Source organism: Poecile atricapillus, chromosome 4 (assembly GCF_030490865.1).
Source record: "Poecile atricapillus isolate bPoeAtr1 chromosome 4, bPoeAtr1.hap1, whole genome shotgun sequence".
NCBI lineage: Eukaryota > Metazoa > Chordata > Aves > Passeriformes > Paridae > Poecile > Poecile atricapillus.
The window spans coordinates 75,739,698-75,766,620 of record NC_081252.1 but is presented as its reverse complement, the minus strand read 5'-3'; the positions used below and the strand labels follow the sequence as shown (position 1 = coordinate 75,766,620).

The following is a 26,923-nucleotide window of genomic DNA, read 5'->3' as shown; positions in this document are numbered from 1 at the left end:
GGGTTTCAGGGAATTCAGGGAATACAGGGGTTTCAGGGATTTCAGGGAATTCAGGGAATACAGGGAATTCAGGGGTTTCAGGGAATTCAGGGAATACAGGGGTTTCAGGGAATACAGGGGTTTCAGGGAATTCAGGGAATACAGGGGTTTCAGGGAATTCGGGGATTTCAGGGAATACAGGGGTTTCGGGGAATTCGGGGATTTCAGGGAATTTGGGGAATTCAGGGATTTCTGGGATTTGTGGTTTCAGTGATTTCTGGTTTCAGGGAATTCAGGGAATTCAGGGGTTTCAGGGATTTCAGTGATTGATTTCAGGGACTTCAGGGATTTCTGGGAATTCAGGGATTTCAGTTGTTTCAGTGATTTCTGGTTTCAGGGATTTCAGGGAATTCAGGGATTTCAGGGACTTCAGTCATTTCAGCCATTTCAGTGATTGATTTCAGTGATTGATTCCAGCGATTTCAGTGATTGCAGTGATTGATTTCAGTGATTTCAGTGATTTCAGTGATTTCTGGTTTCAGTAACTTCAGTAATTTCATCCATTTCAGTGATGGATTCCAGTGATTTCAATGATTTCAGTGATTGATTCCAGTGATTTCAATGATTCCAGTGATTGATTTCAGTGATTGATTCCAGCGATTTCAGCCATTTCAGTGATTCCAGTGATTGATTTCAATGATTTCAGTGATTGATTTCAGCGATTTCAGCCATTTCAGTGATTGATTTCAGTGATTTCTGGTTTCAGTAACTTCAGTCATTCCAGCCATTTCAGTGATTTCAGTGATTGATTCCAGTGATTTCAGTGATTGATTCCAGTGATTTCAGTGATTGATTTCAGTGATTGATTTCAGTGATTTCAGTGATTGATTTCAGTGGTTGCAGTGATTGATTTCAGTGATTTCAGTGATTGATTCCATCGATTTCAGCCATTTCAGTGATTGCAGTGATTGATTTCAGTGATTTCAGTGATTGATTTCAGTGATTTCAGTGATTGATTCCAGCAATTTCAGTGATTGATTTCAGTGATTTCTGTGATTTCTGGTTTCAGTAACTTCAGTCATTTCCGCCATTTCAGTGATTTCAGCGATTTCAGTGATTGATTTCAGTGATTTCAGTGATTGATTCCATCGATTTCAGCCATTTCAGTGATTTCAGTGATTGATTTCAGTGATTTCAGTGATTGATTTCAGTGATTGCAGTGATTGATTTCAGTGATTTCAGTGATTGATTTCAGTGATTGATTTCAGTGATTTCAGTGGTTGATTTCAGTGATTGCAGTGATTGATTCCATCGATTTCAGCCATTTCAGTGATTTCAGTGATTGATTTCAGTGATTTCAGTGATTGATTTCAGTGATTGCAGTGATTGATTCCATCGATTTCAGCCATTTCAGTGATTTCAGTGATTGATTTCAGTGATTGATTTCAGTGATTGATTTCGGTGATTTCAGTGATTGATTTCAGTGATTCCAGTGATTGATTTCAGTGATTGATTTCAGTGATTGCAGTGATTGATTCCATCGATTTCAGCCATTTCAGTGACTGCAGTGACAAAACCCCAGCCCTGTAATTCTCCCCTGGCTCTGGGGATGTGCTGCTGGCCCTCCCCTCTCCTCTCCCGGCTCTGGGGGCACCAGGGCTGCTCTTCCCTTCATTCCCAGACCTCACTGGAGCCCTGGGATTCTCCTTCCCGGACAATTGTCCTTTCCTGGCGGGAACAGCTTTTCCTGAGGGGAATTCTGGAGCAGCACACAGCCCTGAGGAGCAGCTCCAGGAGGCGCTGCTGGGATCCTGTGGGATTGCTTCTCCTGCAGCCTGGAAATGCCTGAGACACCCTAAAAACCCCGGGGTGTTTCTCTCCACATATTCCCAACCACTCCTGTTCCTGGAGCTGCTCATTCCAGCTGCAGCCCCTGAGGTCCTTGCAGGAATTCCCAGGAATTCCAATCCCCGGGGTTGGATTTCATTCCCCTTTTCAGGGTCAGCTTGGCTCCTGTGGGAGATCTTCTGGAGGAACAGGACCTCACACAGCCGTGTTTCTGCACCCCCAGAAAATGCCACCCCAATTCCAAACTCTCTCCAATGTCAAGAGGACTTGGCTTAATTAATGACTCATTTCTCTGCCAGGGATGTTGGATAGGTGTGGAAAAGGTTTCCCACCCTTATCCATGGAAACATCCAGGACACATTTATTCTCTCCAAGAATTCAACCTCTTTCCAGGAAATCCCCCCTCTGCCACTTCCATGTTATTTTTTATTAAGCTAAACTGAATTTTTAAGGCAGATTCAGCGAGCGTGGATGGGGTTTTATTTTTGAACCAGTCATGAAAGCTTTTGTGTATTCAATAATTTGTTGATTTTTGGAGCAAGGCACGGTGTTTTGGAAATTTCTGAACACCATCGCTCTGTGTTTGGCACTCCAACATCTGTAGAAGATGTTGGATCCCGGCTTTCCGAATTTCCCACTGCTCCAATAAAACGGGAACAGAAGAACAAAAGGAATTTCTGGCACTAAAATCTGGTCTAGTGCTGTTCCTGGGGATCCTTCCCCCCCTTTTTGGGGTGGGAGTGAAGGTGCAGCAGGGGAGGGGGATCCTGGATTTGTGAGGGGAGCCAAGGCTCAGCTGCTGGGAGAAACCCAGAGCAGCTCTGGGAATCCAGGAGCTGCATCTTGGTGACCCTGCTGGGTCCTTCCAGCTCAGGATATTCTGATTTTAATCCCAAGCAAGAGGTTTGGAGAGGTGGGAGAAGGGTGGGGGCAGCTCTTCCAGGACATCAGCCCGGAGCTGGCATGGACTGATTGAAGAGGGATCCAATTCCAGGCTGACATTCCCAGACAAAGAGCGGGATCTGGGAGATGTCACCTGTTGTGGGAGTGTGGGGACACAGGCTGGGAGCTCTGCTGCTCTCCACAAATCCCTGGGACTGCGATTTTGCATGGAATCAGGAGGTTTTTCCCAGAATCAGGTGTTTTTTTCCCAGAATAAGGAGGTTTTTACCCAGAATCAGGAGGTTGTTCCCAGAATCCGGAGGGTTTTGCCAGAATCAGGAGGTTTTTACCCAGAATCAGGAGGTTTTTACCCAGAATCAGAACGTTTTTCCCAGAATCAGGAGGTTTTTGCCCAGAATCAGGAGGTTTTTGCCCAGAATCAGGAGGTTTTTACCCAGAATCAGGAGGTTTTTGCCCAGAATCAGGAGGTTTTTACCCAGAATCAGGAGGTTTTTGCCCAGAATCAGATTTTTACTCAGAATCAGGAGGTTTTTGCCTGGAATCAAGAGGATTTTGCCAAGAATCAGGAGGTTTTTCTCCAGAATCAGGAGGCCTTTGCCAGAATCAGGAGGTTTTTACCCAGAATCAGGAGGTTTTTGCCTGGAATCAGGAGGTTTTTGCCTGGAATCAGGAGGTTTTTACCCAGAATCAGGAGGTTTTTACCCAGAATCAGGAGGTTTTTGCCCAGAATCAGGAGGTTTTTGCCAGAATCAGCTCAGAGTTCCAGCTGTTCCAGCTGCTCCCTATTCCTGCTATTCCCTGTTCCAGCTGTTCCTGCTGTTCCTGCTGCTCCCTGTTCCAGCTGTTCCTGCAGTTCCCTGGCTCTGGAATGTTGCAGGACAGTGCTCAGCATTGACTGTTGGTTTGGGTTGGTTTCTAAGGAAACCGTGGAGTCCCGTTTGGTGCGAGGTTTCCCTGGATCCCTGGATCCCTGCATCCCTGCATCCCTGGGTCCCTGCATCCCTGGGTCCCTGGGTCCCTGGATCCCTGCATCCCTGGATCCCTGGATCCCTGGATCCCTGGATCTCTGCATCCCTAGATCCCTGTGTCCCTGGATCCCTGCATCCCTGCATCCCTGGATCCCTGGATCTCTGCATCCCTGCATCCCTGGATCCCTGTATCCCTGGATCTCTGGATCCCTGCATCCCTGCATCCCTGGATCCCTGGGTCCCTGGATCCCTGCATCCCTGGATCCCTGGGTCCCTGGATCCCTGCATCCCTGCATCCCTGGATCCCTGGATCCCTGGATCCCCGGATCCCTGGGTCCCTGGATCCCTGCATCCCTGCATCCCTGCATCCCTGGATCCCTGTATCCCTGGATCTCTGGATCCCTGCATCCCTGCATCCCTGGATCCCTGGGTCCCTGCATCCCTGCATCCCTGCATCCCTGGATCCCTGGATCCCTGCATCCCTGGATCCCTGGATCCCTGCATCCCTGGATCCCTGGATCTCTGGATCCCTGCATCCCTGGGTCCCTGGATCCCTGCATCCCTGGATCCCTGGATCTCTGCATCCCTGGATCCCTGGGTCTCTGGCTCTGAGCTCCTGGGGAGCGCAGGGGCTCGGGAAGGGCCTGGGGAGGCAGCAGGAGCTCTCCGAGGAGCTTTGGGACAGCATTCCCAAAACATCCCGCGTTTCTGGGCTGTGCTCCGGCAGCAGCCGTGGAAAATCCCCCAAAATCCCGGAGCTGGGGCTGGAATGAGAGTGCAGGGTGGGAATCCCTGAGCTGGAGGAGACACAACCTGCCAGAGCTCCGGGAGCTGCTGTCCCCAGCCCTGGATCCAGTTAAACCCCTGGAAAAGGATTTTGTATCCTGAATTCTTCCCCTTTGGGCAATCAGGGAACCTTTCTGCTGGCTGCTCCTGCCCTGGGGGGTTTGATACTTCAATAAATACCTGTATTCCAGGGAAATGGGCATTCCTGCAGGAAAAAATGGATATATTGAGATGTATAAATATGTATGGTTTTATATATTCTCTGTATAAAATGGCTTGGGTATAGTATCTGTTATATATACTAAATATATTTAATATAATATAATATAATATAATATAATATAATATAATATAATATAATATAATATAATATAATATAATATAATATAATATAATATAATATAATATAATATAATATAATATAATATAATATAATATAATATAATATAATATAATATAATATAATACATGATATAATATAATACATGATATAAGTTAATATAATGCATGATATAATAATCTTATGCAATATAAATAGATAATGCAATATAACAACATAATACAATAAAATACAATATATATCATACAATAAAATACGATAAAATACAATATGATATATAATATGATCTATAATATGATATTAATATAATATATTACATAAATCAATATTATGTAATATTATATAATATATGATAGAATATTATATTCTATGACATATGATATATAATGTAATATAATATAATATATTATATAATATTACATAATATGATAAAATACAATATGATATATATTATGATATATAATATGATATGATATAATATGATATAATATTCTATAATATCATATGACATATTATAATGATATGATATGATATGATATGATATGATATATAATATAATATAATATAATATAATATAATATAATATAATACATGATATAATAGTTAATATAATGCATGATATAATAATCTTATGCAATATAAATAGATAATGCAATATGACATAACATAATACAATAAAATACAATATAATATGATAAACCACAATATATCTAATATAATCTATAATATGATATTAATTAATATAATGATATTAATTATGATATTAATATAATATATTACATAAAATAATATTATATAATATTACATAATATATGATAGAATATTATATGTTATGACATATGATATGATGTGATATATAATATAATATAATATAATATAATATAATATAATATAATATAATATAATATAATATAATATAATATAATATAATATAATATAATGTAATATAATGTAATATAATGTAATATAATATAATGTAATGTAATGAAATATGTAATATATGATATTATAATCTGATACAATAGAAATAGGTAATGCAATATAACAATACGATATGCAATAAAATACAATATAAAATATAATATAATACGATATAATATGATAAAATACAATATGATATACATAATGATATATAATATTATATAATATGATATAATATAGCATAATATGATACATTATATTAACATGATATGGCATATGACATATGACATATTATAATGATATAATTGATATGATTGATATGATATGATATGTAATATAATATAATGTATAATAGATGATATAATAATCTAATGCAATATAAATAGATAATGCAATATAGCAATACGATATACAATAAAATACAATGTAAAATAAAATATAATATGATATTATATGGTAAAATACAATATATATATTATGATATAGAATATTATAGAATATTATATATTATGATATGAAATATAATATAATATAATATAATATAATATAATATAATATAATATAATATAATATAATATAATATAATATAATATAATATAATGTAATATATATATTATGATATAGTGTGATATAACAAAATATAATATGATATATTATATGGCAAATGACACATGACATTATAATAATATGATATATAATATAATATAATATAATATAATATAATATAATATAATGTATAATAGTTAATGTAATGCATGAAATAATAATCTAATGCAATATAAATAGATAATGCAATATAACAATACGATATACAATAAAATGCAATATAAAATATAATATATAATATGATAAAATACAATATGATATCTAATATAATTTATAATATGATATTAGTATAATATATTACATAAAATAATATTATATAATATTATATAATATATGATAGAGTATTATATGTTATGACATGATATAGAATGGAATGGAATGGAATGGAATGGAATGGAATGGAATAGAATAGAATAGAATAGAATAGAATAGAATAGAATAGAATAGAATAGAATAGAATAGAATAGAATAGAATAGAATAGAATAGAATAGAATAGAATAGAATAGAATAGAATAGAATAGAATAGAATAGAATAGAATAGAATAGAATCACCCCATGCCATGATTTTCCAGGTGTGATTTTCCAGGAATATCCATGGCTGTGGATCTCATTCCTTGCTGCTGTTTCTCCCCAGAGCCGCCTGAAGGAAGCGGTGCAGCTGCTGGAGGATTACAAACACGGCACTCTGCCCCCAGGAGTCACCAACAAAGAGGTCAGAGAAAAACTCCTCCTCTTCTCTTCTCTTCCTCTTCTCTTCCTCTTCTCTTCCTCTTCTCTTCCTCTTCTCTTCCTCTTCTCTTCCTCTCCTCTTCCTCTCCTCTTCCTCTCCTCTTCCTCTCCTTTTCCTCTCCTCTTCCTCTCCTCTTCCCCTCTCCTCTCCTCTCCTCTCCTCTCCTCTCCTCTCCTCTCCTCTCCTCTCCTCTCCTCTCCTCTCCTCTCCTCTCCTCTCCTCTCCTCTCCTCTCCTCTCCTCTCCTCTCCTCTCCTCTCCTCTCCTCTCCTCTCCTCTCCTCTCCTCTCCTCTCCTCTCCTCTCCTCTCCTCTCCTCTCCTCTCCTCTCCTCTCCTCTCCTCTCTCCTCTCTCCTCTCTCCTCTCTCCTCTCTCCTCTCTCCTCTCTCCTCTCTCCTCTCTCCTCTCTCCTCTCTCCTCTCTCCTCTCTCCTCTCTCCTCTCTCCTCTCTCCTCTCTCCTCTCTCCTCTCTCCTCTCTCCTCTCTCCCCTCTCCCCTCTCCCCTCTCCCCTCTCCCCTCTCCCCTCTCCCCTCTCCCCTCTCCCCTCTCCCCTCTCCCCTCTCCCCTCTCCCCTCTCCCCTCTCCCCTCTCCCCTCTCCCCTCTCCCCTCTCCCCTCTCCCCTCTCCCCTCTCCCCTCTCCCCTCTCCCCTCTCCCCTCTCCCCTCTCCCCTCTCCCCTCTCCCCTCTCCCCTCTCCCCTCTCCCCTCTCTCCTCCTCTCTCCTCTCTCCTCTCTCCTCTCTCCTCTCTCCTCTCTCCTCTCTCCTCCTCTCCTTTTTGGTGTTTCTGTGCTAAAATTCAAACTTCTGCTGCAATTCAAAGCAAAAAAAAGTAATTTTTTAGCTGGATGAAAGCTTTTGTCTGTGCTGTGAGTTCTCATAGCAGCAGCAGTGAGGCCTCAGCCCCAGCCCTGTTCCCATCACAGGAATTTCCATTTCTGCCCCATGTGAACGCTCTGAGGGCTGCTCCTGGAGGCTCCTGGAGAAGCGCTGGGGATGTTCCTGTGCTGGGAATGGGAGCAGGAGCTTGTGGGATCCCCATGGATGGGCAGCTCCTTTGGGGCTTCCCGAGAAAAGGATGCTCTGGGGACTTTGGGACAGAATGATTCACTGGCTGAGCTCTCCAACACCACCCCAGTCCCTTCTTCTGGAATTTCTCCTGATATTCCTCTGCACGTGGAGCTTGTGGGAGCAGAGATGAGGATTTTAGAGGAGCCAGATGCCTTCTGGAGTATCCTACCTCCAAATCAGTGCCATGAAACAAAAAACATCAATTTTTGTGGGTGTTACCTCGAGCTCTTCCCCATTCCTGTCTGGAGAGTCCTGCCCACAAACCAGCCCAGGGCTTTTTTATGGCTGTGTTGGTGCATCCAGCACAAAATGAATCTGTGTGTGATTAAATGTGTGATTTGATGCCCTGGAAAGGTGAATTTCTATCAGAGCTGCCTGGGGAATGTGAGGAGCAGCAATTCCAGAGGACCCATCCCAAATAAACAGGGATGGAAGTGCTGGGCAGCCTTTCCCCACACCCTGCAGGTCAAAAAAAACCTCTTTTACTTGTTTCTCCACATCCACAAGCGATAATTTCCCCTCATCCATGCAGGAAATGACAATTCCTGTTGACTTCAGGAAGGGGCAGGTGCTGTGTTGGGGAGACTCCCACAAAAAATAACCGGGAATGTCAGCAGGGATTGGTGTCCTGCTCTCCTGATGTCACCAGGTTCTTCCAAGCAGCACCTGATGGAAGGAGGAAGGGCTGGGAAGGAGGAAGGGAAGGGAAGGAGGAAGGGCTGGGAAAGAGGAAGAGCTGGGATGGAGGAAGGGCTGGGAAGGAGGAAGGGCTGGGAAGGAGGAAGAGCTGGGAAGGAGGAAGGGCTGGGAAGGAGGAAGGGCTGGGAAGGAGGAAGAGCTGGGAAGGAGGAAGGGAAGGAGGAAGGGCTGGGAAGGAGGAAGAACTGGGAAGGAGGAAGGGAAGGGAAGGAGGAATGGCTGGGAAGGAGGAAGGGAAGGAGGAAGGGAAGGGCTGGGAAGGAGGAAGAGCTGGGAAGGAGGAAGAACTGGGAAGAAGGAAGGGAAGGGCTGGGAAGGAGGAAGGGAAGGGCTGGGAAGGAGGAAGAAGGGCTGGGAAGGAGGAAGAAGAGCTGGGAAGGAGGAAGGGAAGGGCTGGGAAGGAGGAAGAAGAGCTGGGAAGGAGGAAGGGCTGGGAAGGAGGAAGAGCTGGGAAGGAGGAAGGGAAGGGCTGGGAAGGGAGGAGGGAGGCAGCAGCAGTGACTCAGTCCCATCTGCCTGAGGCAGATGACACAGAGCCGCTCTCTGTGACAAACCACGCAGACTTTTGACCTACATTCTGCAGAGTGACAAAGCCAGGCTCTTCCCGGGGTTCATTCAGAATTCCAGAGGGGGAGAGCCTCCTGGGTCTGCTCCTGTGTGCAGGGGTGAGGTTCTGAGTGAGATCCAGGGGAGGAAATGATGGGGAAAGGCCTTTCCTGGGGGATGTTTCACGCCAGGTTTTGTGGTGAAGTTGTGCCTCGGCTGCCTCTGGTTACGGTGGTGTCAGAGGGGTTTGTCTGGCTGGAATTGTTTAAAATCTGCATGGATGGAAACACCTCCCTCCCTCCCTGGCAGTGCCCAGGGCCGGGCTGGGAACAGCCTGGGACAGCCAGAGGGGTCCCTGCCATGGCAGGGGTGGCACATCCAGGGTCCCTGCAGCATTCCCTGGGCACATCCAGGGTCCCTGCAGCCCCAGGAACTGCAGCATTCCCTGGGCACATCCAGGATCCCTGGGCACATCCAGGATCCCTGGGCACATCCAGGGTCCCTGCAGGATTCCCTGGGCACATCCAGGATCCCTGGGCACATCCAGGATCCCTGGGCACATCCAGCATTCCCTGGGCACATCCAGGGTTTCTGCAGCATTCCCTGGGCACATCCAGGGTCCCTGCAGGATTCCCTGGGCACATCCAGGGTCCCTGCAGGATTCCCTGGGCACATCCAGGGTCCCTGCAGCCCCAGGCACTTCAGGATTCCCATGGTACATCCAGGGTTCCTGCAGGATTCCCTGGGCACATCCAGGATCCCTGGACACATCCAGGATCCCTGCAGCCCCAGGCACTTCAGGATTCCCTGGGCACATCCAGGGTCCCTGCAGGATTCCCTGGGCACATCCAGGGTCCCTGGGCACATCCAGGATCCCTGCAGCATTCCCTGGGCACATCCAGGATCCCTGGGCACATCCAGCATTCCCTGGGCACATCCAGGCTGGAATCTGGGACGCTGTCCCAGGTGCCCCAGGCACTGTGAGAAGGGTGAGGATGGGGGGCACAGGGGGCAGGTGACCCTCAGGGGACACAGCCACTGTTCTGGGGTGCTGGAGCTGCTGGTGACCTGGGGAAGGAGCTGCAGGTCCTGGTGCTCTCTCTGTGCCCTGGTTCTGTGGAACAGGAGGGAAATTGGGCACTAGAATCACGGAATTGCTCAGTTTGGAAAAGCCCTCTGAGCTCACCCATCCATTCCAACCATCCCCAGCACTGCCCCTGTCCCCAGGTGCCACCTCCACAGGGCTGGGGGTTCAATCCCTGCCCTTCCCTGGAAGGAATTTCCCCAATATCCACCCCGAGGCTCCCCTGAGGCCGTTCCCTCTCCTCCTGTCCCTGTTCCCTGCGAGCAGAGCCCCAAACCTCTCACTCCCACCGCTAGCACCCTGAATTTGATCCGAAGGCAGTTGGAAAATGCCTTTTTTGCCCCCCTGGAGCTAAGAGTGGCCGTTTCCCTGGCTTTTCCTGCACCTCTCTCTGCGGGACGGGCTCTGGCTGAGGGGCAGTGACCATGTGCAGGTTCCTGGAGCTCTGGAGAGGAGCCAGGCCCGTGCACACCTGCAGGGATTGCTGCTGGAACAAGGGATGGAGCCACATCCTGAGTGAGCTGAGCCCCTGCTGAGGCTGCCACGTGTGGCAGGGCACCGGCACATGGAGCCAGTTTGATTTTTGACTCCTTCTTGGGGGGGTTTTACCCCTCTCTGGTGGGATCTGAGCTGGTGCCTTTGTGTCCCCGCGGGTGGTGGAGCCGTGACCCGGGTCTGAGAGAGGATAAACCGCAGTTTTTTGCTGCTGGGTGGGACTCAAGGGAGAATTGACTCGATTTCCTTCAGGAGCTGCTCCTGCTCGGTGCCTCCCAGCCCTCAGAGCGCTGCCCTCCAGCTGGACGTGGCGCACAAAGAAGCGGCCGAGCTTCGTACGCGGAGCGAGAATCGCGCTCACCTCCGAAGCCTTTAAAAATAAACGCTCTGGGCAGAGTTTTAATGCATTAATTCTCCAAGAAGCCAACACTCCCCCCTCAGGAAGCAGCTCGGAGATCAGGCAGACGGCTTGTTTTGACAGAGCTCTTCACCAAGCTCCCGGCTGAGCCTCTCTGGTGGAGCAGCGTTTGACAGAGCTCGAATCCCCGCGTTTCTCATTCAGAAATCCGCGGCTCTGGGCGAGGATGGCAGGAGCTGCAGCCTCCCAGCAGCTCAGCACAGTCCCTGGCGCCTGCTGAGATGGTTTCACCACATGAGGAGTGGCAAACACAGAGCCTAAAGCTATGTCACAGCAAGCAGCTCCTCCACACGCAGCTTCTTGACAGGGTTCTGGTGGAACCAGCCTTGCTCTGCTGCATTTCCCAGGCAGATTTTTCCAAATGAGCTGGAATGGAACAGTTATGGGCTAGCTAAAGATAAAAAAACCCCTCCAGAGCCGTAATTGTGCTTCCAGCACTTCCCCAGGACCATCTCTGAGGCGGTTTCCAGAATAAATGCTGGAGCTCCGGGCAGCAGCAGAGCCAGCTCCTGCAGCTCTGCCCCTTCCAAGCCTCTCCCACACATCCAGAGGCTCCCATCCTTCCCCTCGAGCTGGATTTCGCTGCTCAGGAAAGTGGCCATTAATTCAAGGTGGGAAAAACCCATTTCTGGGGCCTCATTAGCAGAAATGAAGAATTGATCTCTCAGCTGTCGATAGCTGCTGCACTGCTGAGAGCTCCTCGTTGAGGGGGACCGTGGGGTTTGTTCCTACATTAGAAAGATGTTTTAAAAACAGGATTTTTAGCCTGGCTGTATCAATTATGTGGTCAACAAAACAGTGGAGAAAGAGCTGCTTGATCAGTATTTATTCAGTGGAGCAAGAAAACACGCTCCATTTCTTCAGCTGAGCTTATTTCCTCCAGTTTTTATTGAAATACTTCAAAGCCAGGCTTGTTGTTTATTAAATCCGCAGCTGAGTGTTTGTGGAAATGCCCCCAAGCCCCAAATATCCCGAGCAGTGGGAACACCCCACAGTGCCATCAATCCCCTTCTCCAGCAGGCTCTTGGGATTTCCTGATTTTTCTTGAGATGAACAGGTTTTCTTTGGTCGTGCACCTGTCTGGGGTGTTCCTCTGCTCTCCTGCTTGCTTGGGTTGAATATTTGAGGAGGATTAAAGAAGGTGTTTGGAGGAGAAAGCCCCTGATGGTCCTGGGGAGGTTTGGTGTCCTGCAGGGGGAATTTGGGTGGTGGAAATCCGTGGATCCAGAGATGTTTGATGGAAAGCACAGCTGGGTTTAGAAGTTTTAGAAATGCAGATTTTTATTTTTTTTTTGCTGTGAAAAGCCTGAGAGAATTGTTTGGTTTGGTGAAATTCCTCTTCCCTGGGTCTGTCCCAGGGGCAGGTGGAAAAGAGGATCCTGAGGAGGGGGAGAAAATGTGAAGGGAGAAACTGCTCCAGTATCATTCACATCCCACCTTTTCCAGCTCCCTGGGGATCCATTCGTGGGATCATGAAATGGTTTGGAAAGAGCTGGAAGGGATCTTAAATCCCATCCAGTGTCACCCCATCCATGGCAGGGACACTCCCACTGTCCCAGCTGGGTCCAAATCCTAATGTCCAACCTGGCCTTGGGCATTCCCAGGGATGTAGGGGCAGCCCCAGCAAATCTGGGAATTGCAGAATCCCAGGCAGGAATTCCTTGCCAAGATCCCAGCCCAATCTCCCCTTTCCCTTGGGAAGCCATTCCCTGGCTCCTGTCCCTGCAGCCCTTGGCCCCAGTCCCTCTCCAGCTCTCCTGGAGCCCCTGCAGGGACTCTCAGCATTCCCGGGATTTTGCCCTTCTCCAGGGGAACATTCCCAGCTCTCCCAGCCTGGCTCCAGCCCTGGAGCAGCTCCTGGCGCTGTTGTTGCCCCTCTGTAAAGATTCCTTCACTCTTTGTGCCTTGTGCTCCTCATTTCACGGGAATCCCAGGATCCCAGACTGGTTTGGGCTGGGAGGGACCTTGGGGATCACCCAGGGCCACCCTGGCCATGGCAGGGACAGCTCCAATGTCCCAGGCTGCTCCTCCCGGTGCTCCCGTGGGACCTCGGCCACAATTCCTCAGGGAATGTGCTGAGGGGCCCTGCCTGTGCTGGATGTCCCTGTCCTGGATGATGTCCCTGTCCCACTGTCCCTGTCCCCCTGTCCCTGTCCCTCTGTCCCTCTGTCCCTGTCCCTCTGTCCCTGTCCCACTGTCCATCTGTCCTTGTCCCTCTGTCCGTGTCGAGCTGTTCCTGTCCTTGTCCCACTGTCCCTGTCCCTCTGTCCCTGTCCCGCTGTCCCTGTCCCTGTCCCACTGTCCCTCTGTCCCTGTCCTGGATGATGTCCCTGTCCCTGTCCCGCTGTCCCTGTCCCTCTGTCCCTGTCCCTCTGTCCCTGTCCCACTGTCCCTGTCCCTATCCTGCTGTCCCTGTCCTTGTCCCTATCCTGCTGTCCCTGTCCTTGTCCCTCTGTCCCTGTCCCATTCCTGTCCCTGTCCCATCCCTGTCCCTGTCCCTCTGTCCCTGTCCCTGTCCCTCTGTCCTTGTCCCTCTGTCCCTGTCCCTCTGTCCCTGTCCCTCTGTCCCTGTCCCAGTTGATGTCCCTGTCCCTCTGTCCCTGTCCCGCTCTCCCTCTGTCCCTGTCCCTGTCCCCCTGTCCCTGTCCCTCTGTCCCTGTCCCATTCCTGTCCCTGTCCCTGTCCCTCTGTCCCTGTCCCCCTGTCCCTGTCCCACTGTCCCTGTCCCTGTCCCTCTGTCCCTGTCCCTGTCCCTCTGTCCCTGTCCCCCTCTCCCTCTGTCCCTGTCCCTCTGTCCCTGTCCCTCTGTCCCTGTCCCTCTGTCCCTGTCCCACTGTCCCTGTCCCTCTGTCCCTGTCCCACTGTCCCTGTCCCTGTCCCATTCTTGTCCCTGTCCCACTGTCCCTGTCCCCCTGTCCCACTGTCCCTGTCCCACTGTCCCTGTCCCTCTGTCCCTCTGTCCCTGTCCCTGTCCCTCTGTCCCCGTGCCAGCCCCATTTCCGACGCCGGTTCCGTGGCTGCTCCCGGGGCTGGCAGGATTTGTCCCCACGAAGCTCCGGTGGCTGCTGCGAGTGGGAAGGTGCAAATGACACACACGAGGGCTCTGGGAGCCAATTTGCAGCAGAAGGTAGAGACTGTAACGTATCCAATTGCAGTCACAGGAATACAGGGCAGGCAATTCCCCAAACTGCCTCCTGGAGGGAATCTCCGCTGGAGGGAAAAGCTTTCATTTGTTGCTGTAATGCAGTTAGGAAAAATGGTGTGGCCCAAAAAATGTACCCCCAAAAAACGTAGAACTGGGAGTTTCTTTCCCTTATCTTGTTCTCCCCAGTTCCCCTTGTTGGTTGTGTGAATTCCCCCCACCCTTTTCCCCTCTCCTCAAAAAGGAGTGTTTATCCATCCTCTTCCTCCTTCCCTCCTGCCACCTCACCCCGAAGGATCCCAAGGAGTAAAGCTGTGGCTGCCATCTCAGCAAGGGAAAGAGCAGCTCGTTTTTAGGGTTTTCTTTGGCAATTTAATCTGTCTCCCCCGTCTCCCTGGCTGCTGCAGGGCAGTGGCAGAGAGAGGCAGGGGACATCAGAAATTGCAGCACTTTGAGGGAATGGTTTCTCCCCCAAAATCAAGGGCTGTGAAACATCAGCCTGCTAAAGGAGGATGAGGAGCCAGCTTGCTGAAATGTGGAGTTCACCCCTGTTTTGGGAGTGTTGGTGCTGAGGCTGTACCAACCTCAGGGCTTTTTGTTCTTTATCTTCAGCTTCTCCCCCGGGTCTGTGGGGCTGCATCGGTGTCCCCTGTGTGTGTGAGCCCCTCTCCCAGCACAGCCTGGGGGAGCAGATCCGTGATGTGAGGGAAGCTCGGTGGCTCCAGAGCTGCTGAAATCCCTCCATGGCCCAGCTGCTTCTCCTGGGGGATTTTTGTGCTCCAGAGAAACCTTTTCCAAGGTTGAGGAACCTTGGGTGTGCTCATGGTTTGGGCACCAAAGATCTGCTTTGGGAGATTTGCAGGTGGGTATCGGCACTGGGGGGATTTCAGGATGAACTTCAGGTTTGTTCATCACTTCTTCCCCCCAAATACTTTCATTTTTTTAGCTAGAATTCCCTGCAGTCATTCCATGTTTGAACTGCACTTCCTTCCCCTCACAGGTTGAATTTTTGCCTCAGGAATTGGGGTAGGAGGAGCTGCTGGTTTAACATCAGTGCTCCAAATACCGACCAGCAGCAGCCCAGGATGCCAGAAAGCTGCTGGAAATTGGGATCAAATCCCTGATTTCCCCCATTTGTAGGTTCCTACCACTCCATCCTAAAAATGTGGTGCCTGAAGAAGCAGAGGGGCAGAGTGAGGGGTCCCGAGGCGTGGGTTCCTCATCCCCTGTGCTCTCTCTGGTCCTGGTGTTGGCAGGGATGGACCAAGAGCCTCAGAGCCAGGCTGGGGCTGCCTGCTCCCGCTGTGATTCCCGAATTTGGGATGGAGCTGGAGCAGCTTTGCCATGCCCAGACAGGGGAGGTGTGAAGGAGGCTCTGTCTCTTCTCCCGGCCGTGTGTTCCCAGTTTGTGCTGCTCCAGCAGCTGAGCTTAATAAAAACTCCAGTTTTCTTCCTCCTCTCCCAAAATGTTTCCTTTTCCTGCCTTTGCTTCCCCGTGTTTTCCCTGTCTGGGCAGTGAGGATGGGGATCAGGGGTGCTGGGACTGTAAACCTGGGGAGATAAACCTGGAGGCTGGGAATTAATCCAGGGATCAGAAAATCAGCAATGAACACCCTGAGCTGTGGATCTGAATAAAACCCTCGTGGCTGCCGGGGGTTGGGATTTTTGGTGCTCTCCTCCCTCCTGGCTGTAGGATCTGAGGCTGGAGACACCTGGGGAGGTCACCTGGCCCAGGAGAGCTGCTGGAATCTGCCCAATCACTCCAGAGGGTGTTTGGCTGCACCTCCCATCAAAACGTGAGCAGGAACAGGGATTTGGGATCAGGAACAGGGATTGGGGATCAGGAACAGGGATTGGGGATCAGGAACAGGGATTGGGGATCAGGAACAGGGATTGGTGAGCAGGAACAGGGATTGGGGATCAGGAACAGGGATTGGTGAGCAGGAACAGGGATTGGGGATCAGGAACAGGGATTGGTGAGCAGGAACAGGGATTGGGGATCAGGAACAGGGATTGGTGAGCAGGAACAGGGATTATTTGTGAGCAGAAACATGGATTTATGAGCAGGAACAGGGATTATTTGTGAGCAGGAACATGGATTTATGAGCAGGAACACAGATTATTTGTGATTAGAAACACAGATTATTTGTGAGCAGGAACAGGGATTTGTGATCGGGAACAGGGATTTGTGATCGGGAACAGGGATTAGTGAGCAGGAACATGGATTATTTATGAGCAGGAACACGGATTATTTGTGAGCAGGAGCACGGATTTATGAGCAGGAACATGGATTTGTGATCAGGAACAGGGATTGGTGATCAGGAACACGGATTTCTGAGCAGGAACACTGATTATTTGTGAGCAGAAACATGGATTTATGAGCAGGAACAGGGATTATTTGTGAGCAGAAACGTGGATTATTTGTGAGCAGAAACACCGATTTATGAGCAATAACACCGATTTATGAGCAATAACACAGATTTATGAGCAGGAACAGGGATTTGTGATCAGGAACAGGGATTGGTGAACAGGAACAGGGATTATTTGTGAGCAGGAACAGGGATTTGTGAGCAGGAACAGGGATTATTTGTGAGCAGGAATGTGGATTATTTGTGAGCAGAAACACGGATTTATGAGCAATAACACAGATTTATGAGCAGTAACACGGATTATTTGTGAGCAGGAACAGGGATTTGTGAGCAGGAACAGGGATTATTTGTGAGCAGGAACATGGATTATTGGTGAACAGAAACACCAATTTATGAGCAATAACACAGATTTATGAGCAATAACACAGATTTATGAGCAATAACACAGATTTATGATCCAACAAGAGCCTGACCCATCTCAGTCACTGACTCTGCCCTCTCGGCTTCACCCTCAGCATCAGAGGGAGGAAAAAAAGAGGAAAATAAAAGGAAATCAGCCTGAAATGGAGCGATGTGAGGCAGCAGCATCTCTGTGCAGGGATCCCTTGGAGACACAGCCACTGTTCCCCATCCAGCCCCTGTGTGTGCCACTTCTCCATCCTCAGCCTCTCCAAATGCCCTGCTGGCAGCTCGCTGCTTGCAAACTGTTTCCTTTCTCCCCCATTAGGATGGCTGAAGTGAAAAAAGGCTCCGAGCTTTAATGGGCAGGGATTTCTTGCCATGTTCTTGTCTCAATCAGGTTAGCAGCGGGGAGAGGCGCTCCCGCTGCCCCAGACACAGCAGAGGACACTGAATCCATCAGGGACTAAAGAGCCTCCCTTTTGGGGAATAATGGCTTTTCCTGACAGTGTTGATGAAGAGAGAAGAGGTCCATTTGCAGTAAACTGTAATTTCTCCCCGCTCTGGTCTCCCGCAGGATGCGAGAGGAGAGGGATGGATCCTGCTCCTGCTGCTCCCTTTGCTCGGCAGGAAAATCTTCCTTGGCTGGGCCAGGGGATTTTCCACCCTCTGCAGTGTGAACAAACTGAGCTGGTTGGGTTTTAGCATCATCTCAGGGCAAAAACCTCAAAGGAGCCTCCTCCTGCTGCTCCTCCTCAGTCCCAAACCAGCTCCAGTCCCGGATTTAGGGGCTCTGTCCGAAGGTTACAGAGCAGATTGCGTTTGTGAGCTTGGTGTGGTCAAAATGAGATGGAACAAATGTGACCTGGAGTGATCTGAGCTGGGTGAGGGAGCCTGGCTGCCCAGACAGGGCTTGGACACCTCCAGAGGTCCCATCCAACCCAAACCTGGAGCAATCTGAGCTGGGTGAGGGAGCCTGGCTGCCCAGACAGGGCTTGGACACCTCAAAATGTCCCATCCTGGAACAATCTGAGCTGGATGAGGGAGCCTGGCTGCCCAGACAGGGCTTGGACACCTCCAGAGGTCCCATCCTGGAACAATCTGAGCTGGGTGAGGGAGCCTGGCTGCCCAGACAGGGCTTGGACACCTCCAGAGGTCCCATCCAACCCAAATCTGGAGCAATCTGAGCTGGATGAGGGAGCCTGGCTGCCCAGAGAGGGCTCAGACACCTCCAGAGGTCTCATCCAACCCAACCCATTCCAGGATCCCAGCAGTGTCCAAGCCCTCCTCCAGCCCTGGTTTTCAGTGAATGATTCTCATCACTGCTGAAACCTTTCCAGGAGAGTGCTGGGAGGATTAATTAGTTAATGTTTATTGAGTGCTGGGAGGCTGCACTGTGTTATTTCAGAGCTGCCTGGTTTTATCCGTGGGGACTCGATTCTGCTTCCACCCACACTTGGTTTGGGATCTGGCAGCAGCTCCTGGTGCTGGGAACCAGCAGGACCAGGGCAGTGCCCATCCCCTGTGCTGGGAATCCTCCAGTGCTGGGGCAGATCTGGAGAGCCCTGGAGGGGCTGGAGCGTGGCCAGGGAAGGGAACGGGGCTGGGATGGGGCTGGAGAATTCCTGAGGGAGCTGGGAAGGGGCTGGAGAATTCCTGAGGGAGCTGGGAAGGGGCTGGAGAATTCCTGAGGGAGCTGGGAAGGGGCTGGAGAATTCCTGAGGGAGCTGGGAAGGGGCTGGAGAATTCCTGAGGGAGCTGGGAAGGGGCTGGAGAATTCCTGAGGGAGCTGGGAAGGGGCTGGAGAATTCCTGAGGGAGCTGGGAAGGGGCTGGAGAATTCCTGAGGGAGCTGGGAAGGGGCTGGAGAATTCCTGAGGGAGCTGGGAAGGGGCTCAGGCTGGAGCAAAGGAGGCTCAGGGTGGATATTGGGGAAATTCCTTCCTGGAAAGGCTGGTAAAGTGTTGGAAGTGCCCAGGGAGGTTGGCAGTGCCCGTCCCTGGAGGGATTTCACAGCCCTGTGGATGTGGCACTTGGGGACAGTGGTCTGTGGTGGCCCTGGAAGGGCTGGGGACGGTTGGGTGTCATTGTCTTCAGTCTTTGCCAACCCAAACAATTCCCTGGATCTCTGATTCCTCTCAGTGACTAAGAGTGGCAAAGGAGTTTTCCTTTGGTGTCTGAGAAGAGCTTCAGGTGCCTCCTGTGCAGAAAATCAGGGGCAGAAACCAGCAGGGCCCTTTGTGGTTTATCCCACTCCTGGGGTCACTTGAGCTTTGTTTGGTGCTGGAGAACCAAAACTTTTCTCATGCAAAAATTTTGGAAGCAGGGCTGTAAAAACTTCAATCTCCTGTGAGGAACAAGAAGAGGCATAAGATGGTGTTACCTGGTTTTCCAGGAATGCCAGACAGCACATTCCATATCTGTGAGCAGCTGGAGTTGGCCATTATTTCTTTTCCCCCCTTTTATTTCAATCATTTAAACAAGTTGGATCATTGGGAAAGCACATCTGGCTTGGAGGCTGTCCCTCCCCAGGGCACAGGAAGGGAGTTTGGTGTGCTCCAGGAGCAGCTTTGCTGCATCCCACCTTCTGCACCAGCCAATATTTGGAATTCAGTGTGGGCTGGATGATGGGAGCTGTGCTTTAATAAAGCTCCCAGCCCCCGGAGTGTGAAACCACTGGCAGTTCCTGACAGGGTGCAAACTCCAGGCTCCTACCTCGCTAAAATCCGCATTTCCCTCAACATCGCTGCTGGAGCACCAAGGGAACCGCCTGGACAGATGAAATAAATTAACTCAAAACATTCATTTTTCAATGATTTCCTCTTCAACCCGACCCTTACAAAGGGGATTTTGTTGTGTGATGAGCAAAGTCTCACCCAGGCAGACCCCACCCAAGGGTCTCTGCAGGATTTAAACCTCTGGGTTCCCTCTCCAGGCTGGGCTCATCTGCCCTATGACTCCTCATTAGTTCTTTGTCCATAATTGTGCCTTGTCATTAGGAGTGATTAATTAATGAGTGATTAATCAATCAGGGCTTCTCTCCAGGGAGCTGTTCCTGGCTGGAGCAGGCGCCCATGGATTCAGGATCAGTTGTCAGAGGGTGGCACCAGGGGCTTTCAGGCTGAAGGAGGATTGCTTTGGATGAGAAATAAGGCAGAAGATTTTTGTGGTGGGGTGACAAATAAATTCCCGTCTCTGAGTGCAGGACTGTGAAATGTTGCCGTGTTTAATAGGAGGAGGCTCATCCATTAAGAACTGGAACCCTCCGTGCTGTTTTTATAGTGACAGGTGTTGGTGAAGAGATTGGGGCTGGATGGATTCTTTAAATAAATTCATTTTTTTTTAAAAAAAAACTATCTCTAAGCTGCAATTCTGCTGCTAAATAAGGACTGCTAATGAATGTCCTGACAAGCAAAGATCACATCTATTCCCAAGATTTATTCCGGTCTCCATCTCCTCACCACGGCTTTGGTTCTCTTCAGATTCTGGTGGTCTTTGAGACCCTGTTTTAAACATCCCAGTGATATTTAAGGTGATGTTTCTGTTCAGTCCCTGAGTTCATAAAATCCCAGAATCCTGGAATGGTTTGGGTGGGAAGGGAACTCAAAGCCCACCCAGAGCCTCCCCAGCCATGGCAGGGGCACCTCCCGCTGTCCCAGATCCGATCCCAATGTCCAACCTGGCCTTGGGAATTCCCAGGGATCCAGGGGCAGCCCCAGCAAATCTGGGAATTGCAGAATCCCAGGCAGGAATTCCTTGCCAAGATCCCAGCCCAATCTCCCCTTTCCCTTGGGAAGCCATTCCCTGGCTCCTGTCCCTGCAGCCCTTGGCCCCAGTCCCTCTCCAGCTCTCCTGGAGCCCCTGCAGGGACTCTCAGCATTCCCTGCATTTTGCCCTTCTCCAGGGGAACATTCCCAGCTCTCCCAGCCTCTCCTCCCAGAGCTGCTCCATCCCTCTGCTCCTCCTGGAGCCTCCTCTGGGCTCCTCCAGCAGCTCCAGGTCCCTCCTGTGCTGGACTGGGCCCCCGAGCTCAGGGCTTTAAAGCTTTGCTCCAGGTGGTGACAAAAGTGGTGACTCTTCCTGGAAAAAAACTGTAGAGAAATCCTGGAGAGGTTGGAAATCTCTTCCAGGAATCCTGGAAAGGTGGATCTGAGACCTCTTGTGCACCACTGGAGATGATTCCTGCCTGTCCATGGAGGAGCTCTGCATGCAGCAGAGCCTGACCTGACCCGTGTGGTTCCCTGATCTGATCTGGTCTGATCCATGTGGTTCCCTGCTCTGATCCATGATCCATGTGGTTCCCTGGTCTGATCCATGTGGTTCCCCTGATCTGATCCGTGTGGTTCCCTGATCTGATCTGGTCTGATCCGTGTGGTTCCCTGATCTGATCCATGATCCAGGTGGTTCCCCTGATCTGATCCGTGTGGTTCCCTGGTCTGATCTAGTCTGACCTGACCCGTGTGGTTCCCCTGGGCTGATCCATGTGGTTCCCTGCTCTGATCCATGTGGTTCCCTGCTCTGATCCATGTGGTTCCCTGCTCTGATCTGATCCATGTGGTTCCCTGATCTGATCCATGTGGTTCCCTGCTCTGATCCATGTGGTTCCCTGCTCTGATCCATGTGGTTCCCTGATCTGATCTGGTCTGATCCATGTGGTTCCCTGCTCTGATCCATGATCCAGGTGGTTCCCCTGATCTGATCCATGTAGTTCCCTGCTCTGAGCTGATCCAGGTGGTTCCCTGATCTGATCCATGTGGTTCCATGATCCATGATCCATGTGGTTCCCTGCTCTGATCCATGTGGTTCCCCCTGATCTGATCTGATCCATGTGGTTCCCTGCTCTGATCCATGATCCAGGTGGTTCCCTGATCTAATCCATGTGGTTCCCTGATCTGGTCCATGATCCAGGTGGTTCCCTGATCTAATCCATGTGGTTCCCTGATCTGGTCCATGATCCAGGTGGTTCCCTGATCTGATCCATGATCCAGGTGGTTCCCTGTTCTGATCTGACCCGGGGAAGGTTGCAGTGGTCCCAGAGCCCATTCCTGCCTGCTTGGGATGCAGCTGGAGAGGGGAATGTTGGGATAACGCTGCTCCAGCCCTCTGCTCTCCCCTGGTCTAATCCCACCCCTGGGCACCCAAACCGAGGGGTGGCAGAGCAAGGAAAATCCTCCATCCCAGGAGATCCTCCTGGTGAGGCTGATCCAGCAATCCTGCACTGAAATCTAAACCCAGCAGGAAGCTGGAGTCGTTCCCTGTGCTCCAGAGAAGATTCCCCGGTTTCCTGGCGGGGTGGAGGAGGTGGAAGCTCGGCTGTTCCTCCAGGATGGCCGGGGAGGGAGGGAATGAAATCCCAGCAAAACCCAAAGGAGAGGCTGGCAGGACTCGTCAGGGAGCTGGAGCTGCTGGAAAACGCTGCAGACAGAACAGGAATTAGAGGGGAAAGAAGTGAAAATGAGCTGGCAGAATCCTGAGGTGACTCATCAGGTGCATCTTGTGAAGTCTCTTTGGGAGAAGTAATGAAACCGCGTGTTCTAACAATATTTGCACTGCAGCAGGGAAAGGCATAAATATTGGGATCAATTAATGAAATTAGAGAATTTGACCAAAAAAGCCCTCGTGCTGGCTCAGAAACCATCCCTCTTCCTTTTTGCTGGTGTCAGTGCCTGCAGTTGGAGAGGAAAATCCGTCGGTTCTGTTTCCCAGCCCGGCTGAAGGCGATGGGGGCAGCCCTGGGGTCACTGGGATGTGCTGGGAAGGCACCTGGAGCCCGAGGAATTCCACCTGCACCCCTTGGAAGTTCTCCAGCTGCTGGAGATCTGCTGACTGCCTGGATATGGAGCCTCCTTCCCTTTGGGTTTTGGGATTCAGACCCAGCTGGTCTTCACCAGCCACAGGGATTGTCCTTTGTGTCCCCCAGCCTCTGTGCTCCTCTGGAAAAGGGGCAATAATGATTTTCCTTGGGAAGGGAATTTTCCCTCGGGAGAAAGCCGCTGTGTACGTGACATTTCCATCCTCAGATCCTCATCACAAGCAGTGGAGCTGATCACAGAGCTTCACTGTGAGGTGAACTGGGAGTGAGATTTGGGCGTGTTGGGATCAACGGGCCAATTAATGCCATTTATAGCAGGCTAATTACCTTATTCCAACAGCATTTTAATGGATTTCTATTTGGGAATGGCAATAAAGCCAGGGTGAGGGACGAGGTGCTGAGCTGAGCAGGGTGAACACCTGATCTGCAGGGTGTGGATGGCTTTTGGTGGGGAGCCGTGAGCCAAAAAGAGCCATCAGCAGCCTGGGATTCAGCAGCAGCAGCAGGAGCAGAACTCCCCAGGTTCTCCTGCCCTGGGATTGGCTCCGGCACAGCTCTCCTTGGAATAATTCCCCAGGCTCCTGGCGGCCTCCACTCGAGAGGATGTTGACAAATTGGAGAGCAGTGAAGGAGCCACGAGGGTGGGGAGGGATTGGCAAAGGAGCCTTGCCAGGGAAGCAGCCTGGCTGACGGGAGAAACTGGGGCTTTTTCAGATGGAAACCGAGGTTCAAGGGTGGATTTGCAGCTCCAAGCACCTGAGGGAAGAACAAACCCAGCCAGAGGTGCTGGGGCTGGGGCTGGACGCGAGTTTGGAGCAGCAAAACCCAACATCTGCTGGGACATTCAGAGTCCTGCCCTCCACCCTGCCCTGGGATGGGGCACAGCAGCTTTGGGGTCTGAGGCTGGAACTGGGTTCAGGTGTGCAGGGAACCCCTTTGAGGAGGAAGGGACAGCTCTGGGTGCTCCTTGTCCCCACCTGCCCCTCTCCCAGGATGTTTCCCCCTCGCTGCCCACCCATCCCCACCCTCTGAGCCGCATTTGGGGGTTTGGAGAGCAACAGTGAGAGATTTCAAGGAGATTTTTTGCCTCTCTCTGAGCATTTCCCGGTGTGTTTAAGCCTGCAGAGTGCTGGCTGTTGGTTGTGGTTGCTGGAAGAGCTTTGTGTTCCTGCAGGAACCCACCTTGCCCCACCTCTGCTCCCCAGCGAGGCTGCATTGCCACGGGGAGCTCATCCAGGGAGAGCCTGTGCTAAATTTACCTTGAGATCTCCCTGCTACACAGAATTCGGGATTTTAAAGCTCTGAATTCTGGCTGTTCCTCTTCTTTCTGCCATTTAATACCAGTTTAATATTGTCTCTTGCTGCCCTCGCACCTGTGAAGGAGCTCAGGTGTGTAAAGGAGTTTTAAATCCATCCTGGTGGCTGCAGAAAATGAGGTTTTTGTCCCAGTCCCTCGTATTTGTTTACAACAGCAGCTAAAAGATGAATATTTGGGCTAAAACTACACTGTTTTTTTTTTACATTTAACATTCTCTTTTGTTTTTCCAGCTGTGGGGAGCTCAAAAAATCAAACAGGTAATGCACTTTTTAAATATTTCCGATTTTCCTTATTATTTTCAAGTATCGCTGCTTTTTCCTGTCCTCCCTCATTCCCTTTGCCAGTTGCTGTTTTGCCTTCCCATGGAAATGTAAATTCAGAGAACACTCTGCCACCAAAAAGCCTGATTTTCTTTTTTTTTTTCTTTTTTTTTTATATATATATTTATATATTTTGATGTCTTCATTTTCTCCTTCCTGTCTAGTCAAGAGCTTTCTTGTCTCCAGTTTTTTGCAAATAGTTTGACAGTTCCTTGGGAAGATTTGTGCCTGTGCTGTACCTTCCTCCCCACGGCCCCAGATCCCTTGGGAATTGATTTTTTTTTTCTTCCCAGTTAATTCCAGTGCAGCCTCCTGGGCTTGGCAGAAGATTTGGGGGGAAATGTGGTTAAAAATGGGCCATAGCAAAGAAGATTTCGGATTTTTAGGGAGGTTGGGATCTCCAGAGGTGCCAGGGATGGGTGAGGAGCTGTGGGTGCACATCAAGGTTGGAGTCTCTGGAAAATCCAGGGAAAAGCAGGTGTGGGGATTTTGGGTGTCCCTTGTGGTGCCATCCTGGGAGGGCTGGACCTGCCTGGGGTTATCCCAGCTCCTGCTGGGGGAGAAACTTCTGGAATGGAATCCACTCCTGGAATGGGGATCCACCCCTGCAGGTGGGAATTCTGGAATGGGATCCACTCCTGGAATGAGATCCACACCTGGAATGGGATCCACACCTGCAGGTGGGAGCTCTGGAATGGGATCCACACCTGGAATGGGATCCACTCCTGCAGGTGGGAGTTCCTGGAATGGGATCCACACCTGCAAGTGGGAATTCTGGAATGGGATCCACTCCTGGAATGGGATCCACACCTGCAGGTGGGAGGAGTTACTGGAATGGGATCCACCCTTGGAATGGGATCCATTCCTGGAATGGGATCCACACCTGCAGGTGGGAGCTCTGGAATGGGATCCACTCCTGGAATGGGGATCCACACCTGCAGGTGGGAATTCTGGAATGGGATCCACACCTGCAGGTGGGAGGAGTTCCTGGAATGGGATCCACTCCTGGAATGGGATCCACTCCTGGAATAGGATCCACCCTTGGAATGGGATCCACTCCTGGAATGGGATCCACTCCTGGAATAGGATCCACCCTTGGAATGGGATCCACTCCTGGAATGGGATCCACTCCTGGAATGGGATCCACCCTTGGAATGGGATCCACTCCTGGAATGGGATCCACACCTGGAATGGGATCCACACCTGGAATGGGATCCACCCCTGCAGGCGGGAATTCTGGAATGGGATCCACACCTGCAGGTGGGAGGAGTTCCTGGAATGGGATCCACTCCTGGAATGGGATCCACCTCTGCAGGTGGGAGAAGCTCCTGAACCGACCCCTCGGTGGTGTTTGGCCCCGAGTCCTCAGGGTTTCCCCTGTGACCCCTTTGTTTCCCAGCAGGATAAAGGGAATTTTCTCCTCACCCCCCCAGTCCAGAGCCCTGCCCATCCCTCTGCCCCACCCAGGCTTTTCCCAGATTTCCTGCTCAGGACATTTCAGCCTCAGAGGAGCTGCTGAAAACAGGCAGGGACAGAAACAATTTTCCCTTTCCCTGCTAAATCTGCCTTTCCTGGGGTTCAGGTGCAGCTTTTGGGGTCCCAGGAGCAGGAAGGAGCCGCTGGGAGGGTCCCTGGTCTCCTCCTGGATGCTGAGTTGCTGCTGGATCACAAAATCAGTGCTGGGGAGGGGTTTTGTGGGGGCTGCTGAGCCCAAACCCCCTTTGCTGGGAGCTGGGAAAGGGAGGAGGGTCCTGGGGGGGAATTTTGGGGGCTCAGAGGAGTTTTGGGGCTGGGGGGTGGCTTTGCTGTGCCCTCACTGTGGCTCTGGTGACACTTGCAGGCCATCATCCACCCCGACACAAACGAGACCATCTTCATGCCTTTCCGAATGTCAGGTACGGCACATCCCCTCCTCTCACCTGCAGTTTGTATAAAATCCTGGGGAGGGGTCTCCTCCTTCTGAACTGAACCTTGGCAACATTTAGACAAAGTTCAGGAAGGAATTCCAGCACCAAAATCCCTTTGTAGGTGAGGAAAATGAAGATCCTGTGAGATTTAGTGTTTAATAGTTTCCTTTTTCCCCTTCTCTTTTCCCCCTTTCCTTTTCCCCCTTTCCTTTTCCCCCTTTCCTTTCCCCCTTTCCTTTCCCCCTTTCCTTTTCCCCTTTCCTT

At 49.9% G+C, this 26,923-nt stretch overlaps 1 protein-coding gene across 1 annotated transcript in view; it reads left to right on the top strand.

Moving 5' to 3' along the window:
* The window catches only part of SFXN5 (sideroflexin 5), a 115,152-nt gene that overhangs the window by 18,516 nt on the left and 69,713 nt on the right, over positions 1–26,923 (top strand). Inside the window, 3 exon segments of the mRNA XM_058837780.1 lie at positions 6,987–7,064; positions 24,663–24,689; positions 26,593–26,647. Of these exon segments, the coding sequence (XP_058693763.1) occupies positions 6,987–7,064; positions 24,663–24,689; positions 26,593–26,647 (160 nt within the window).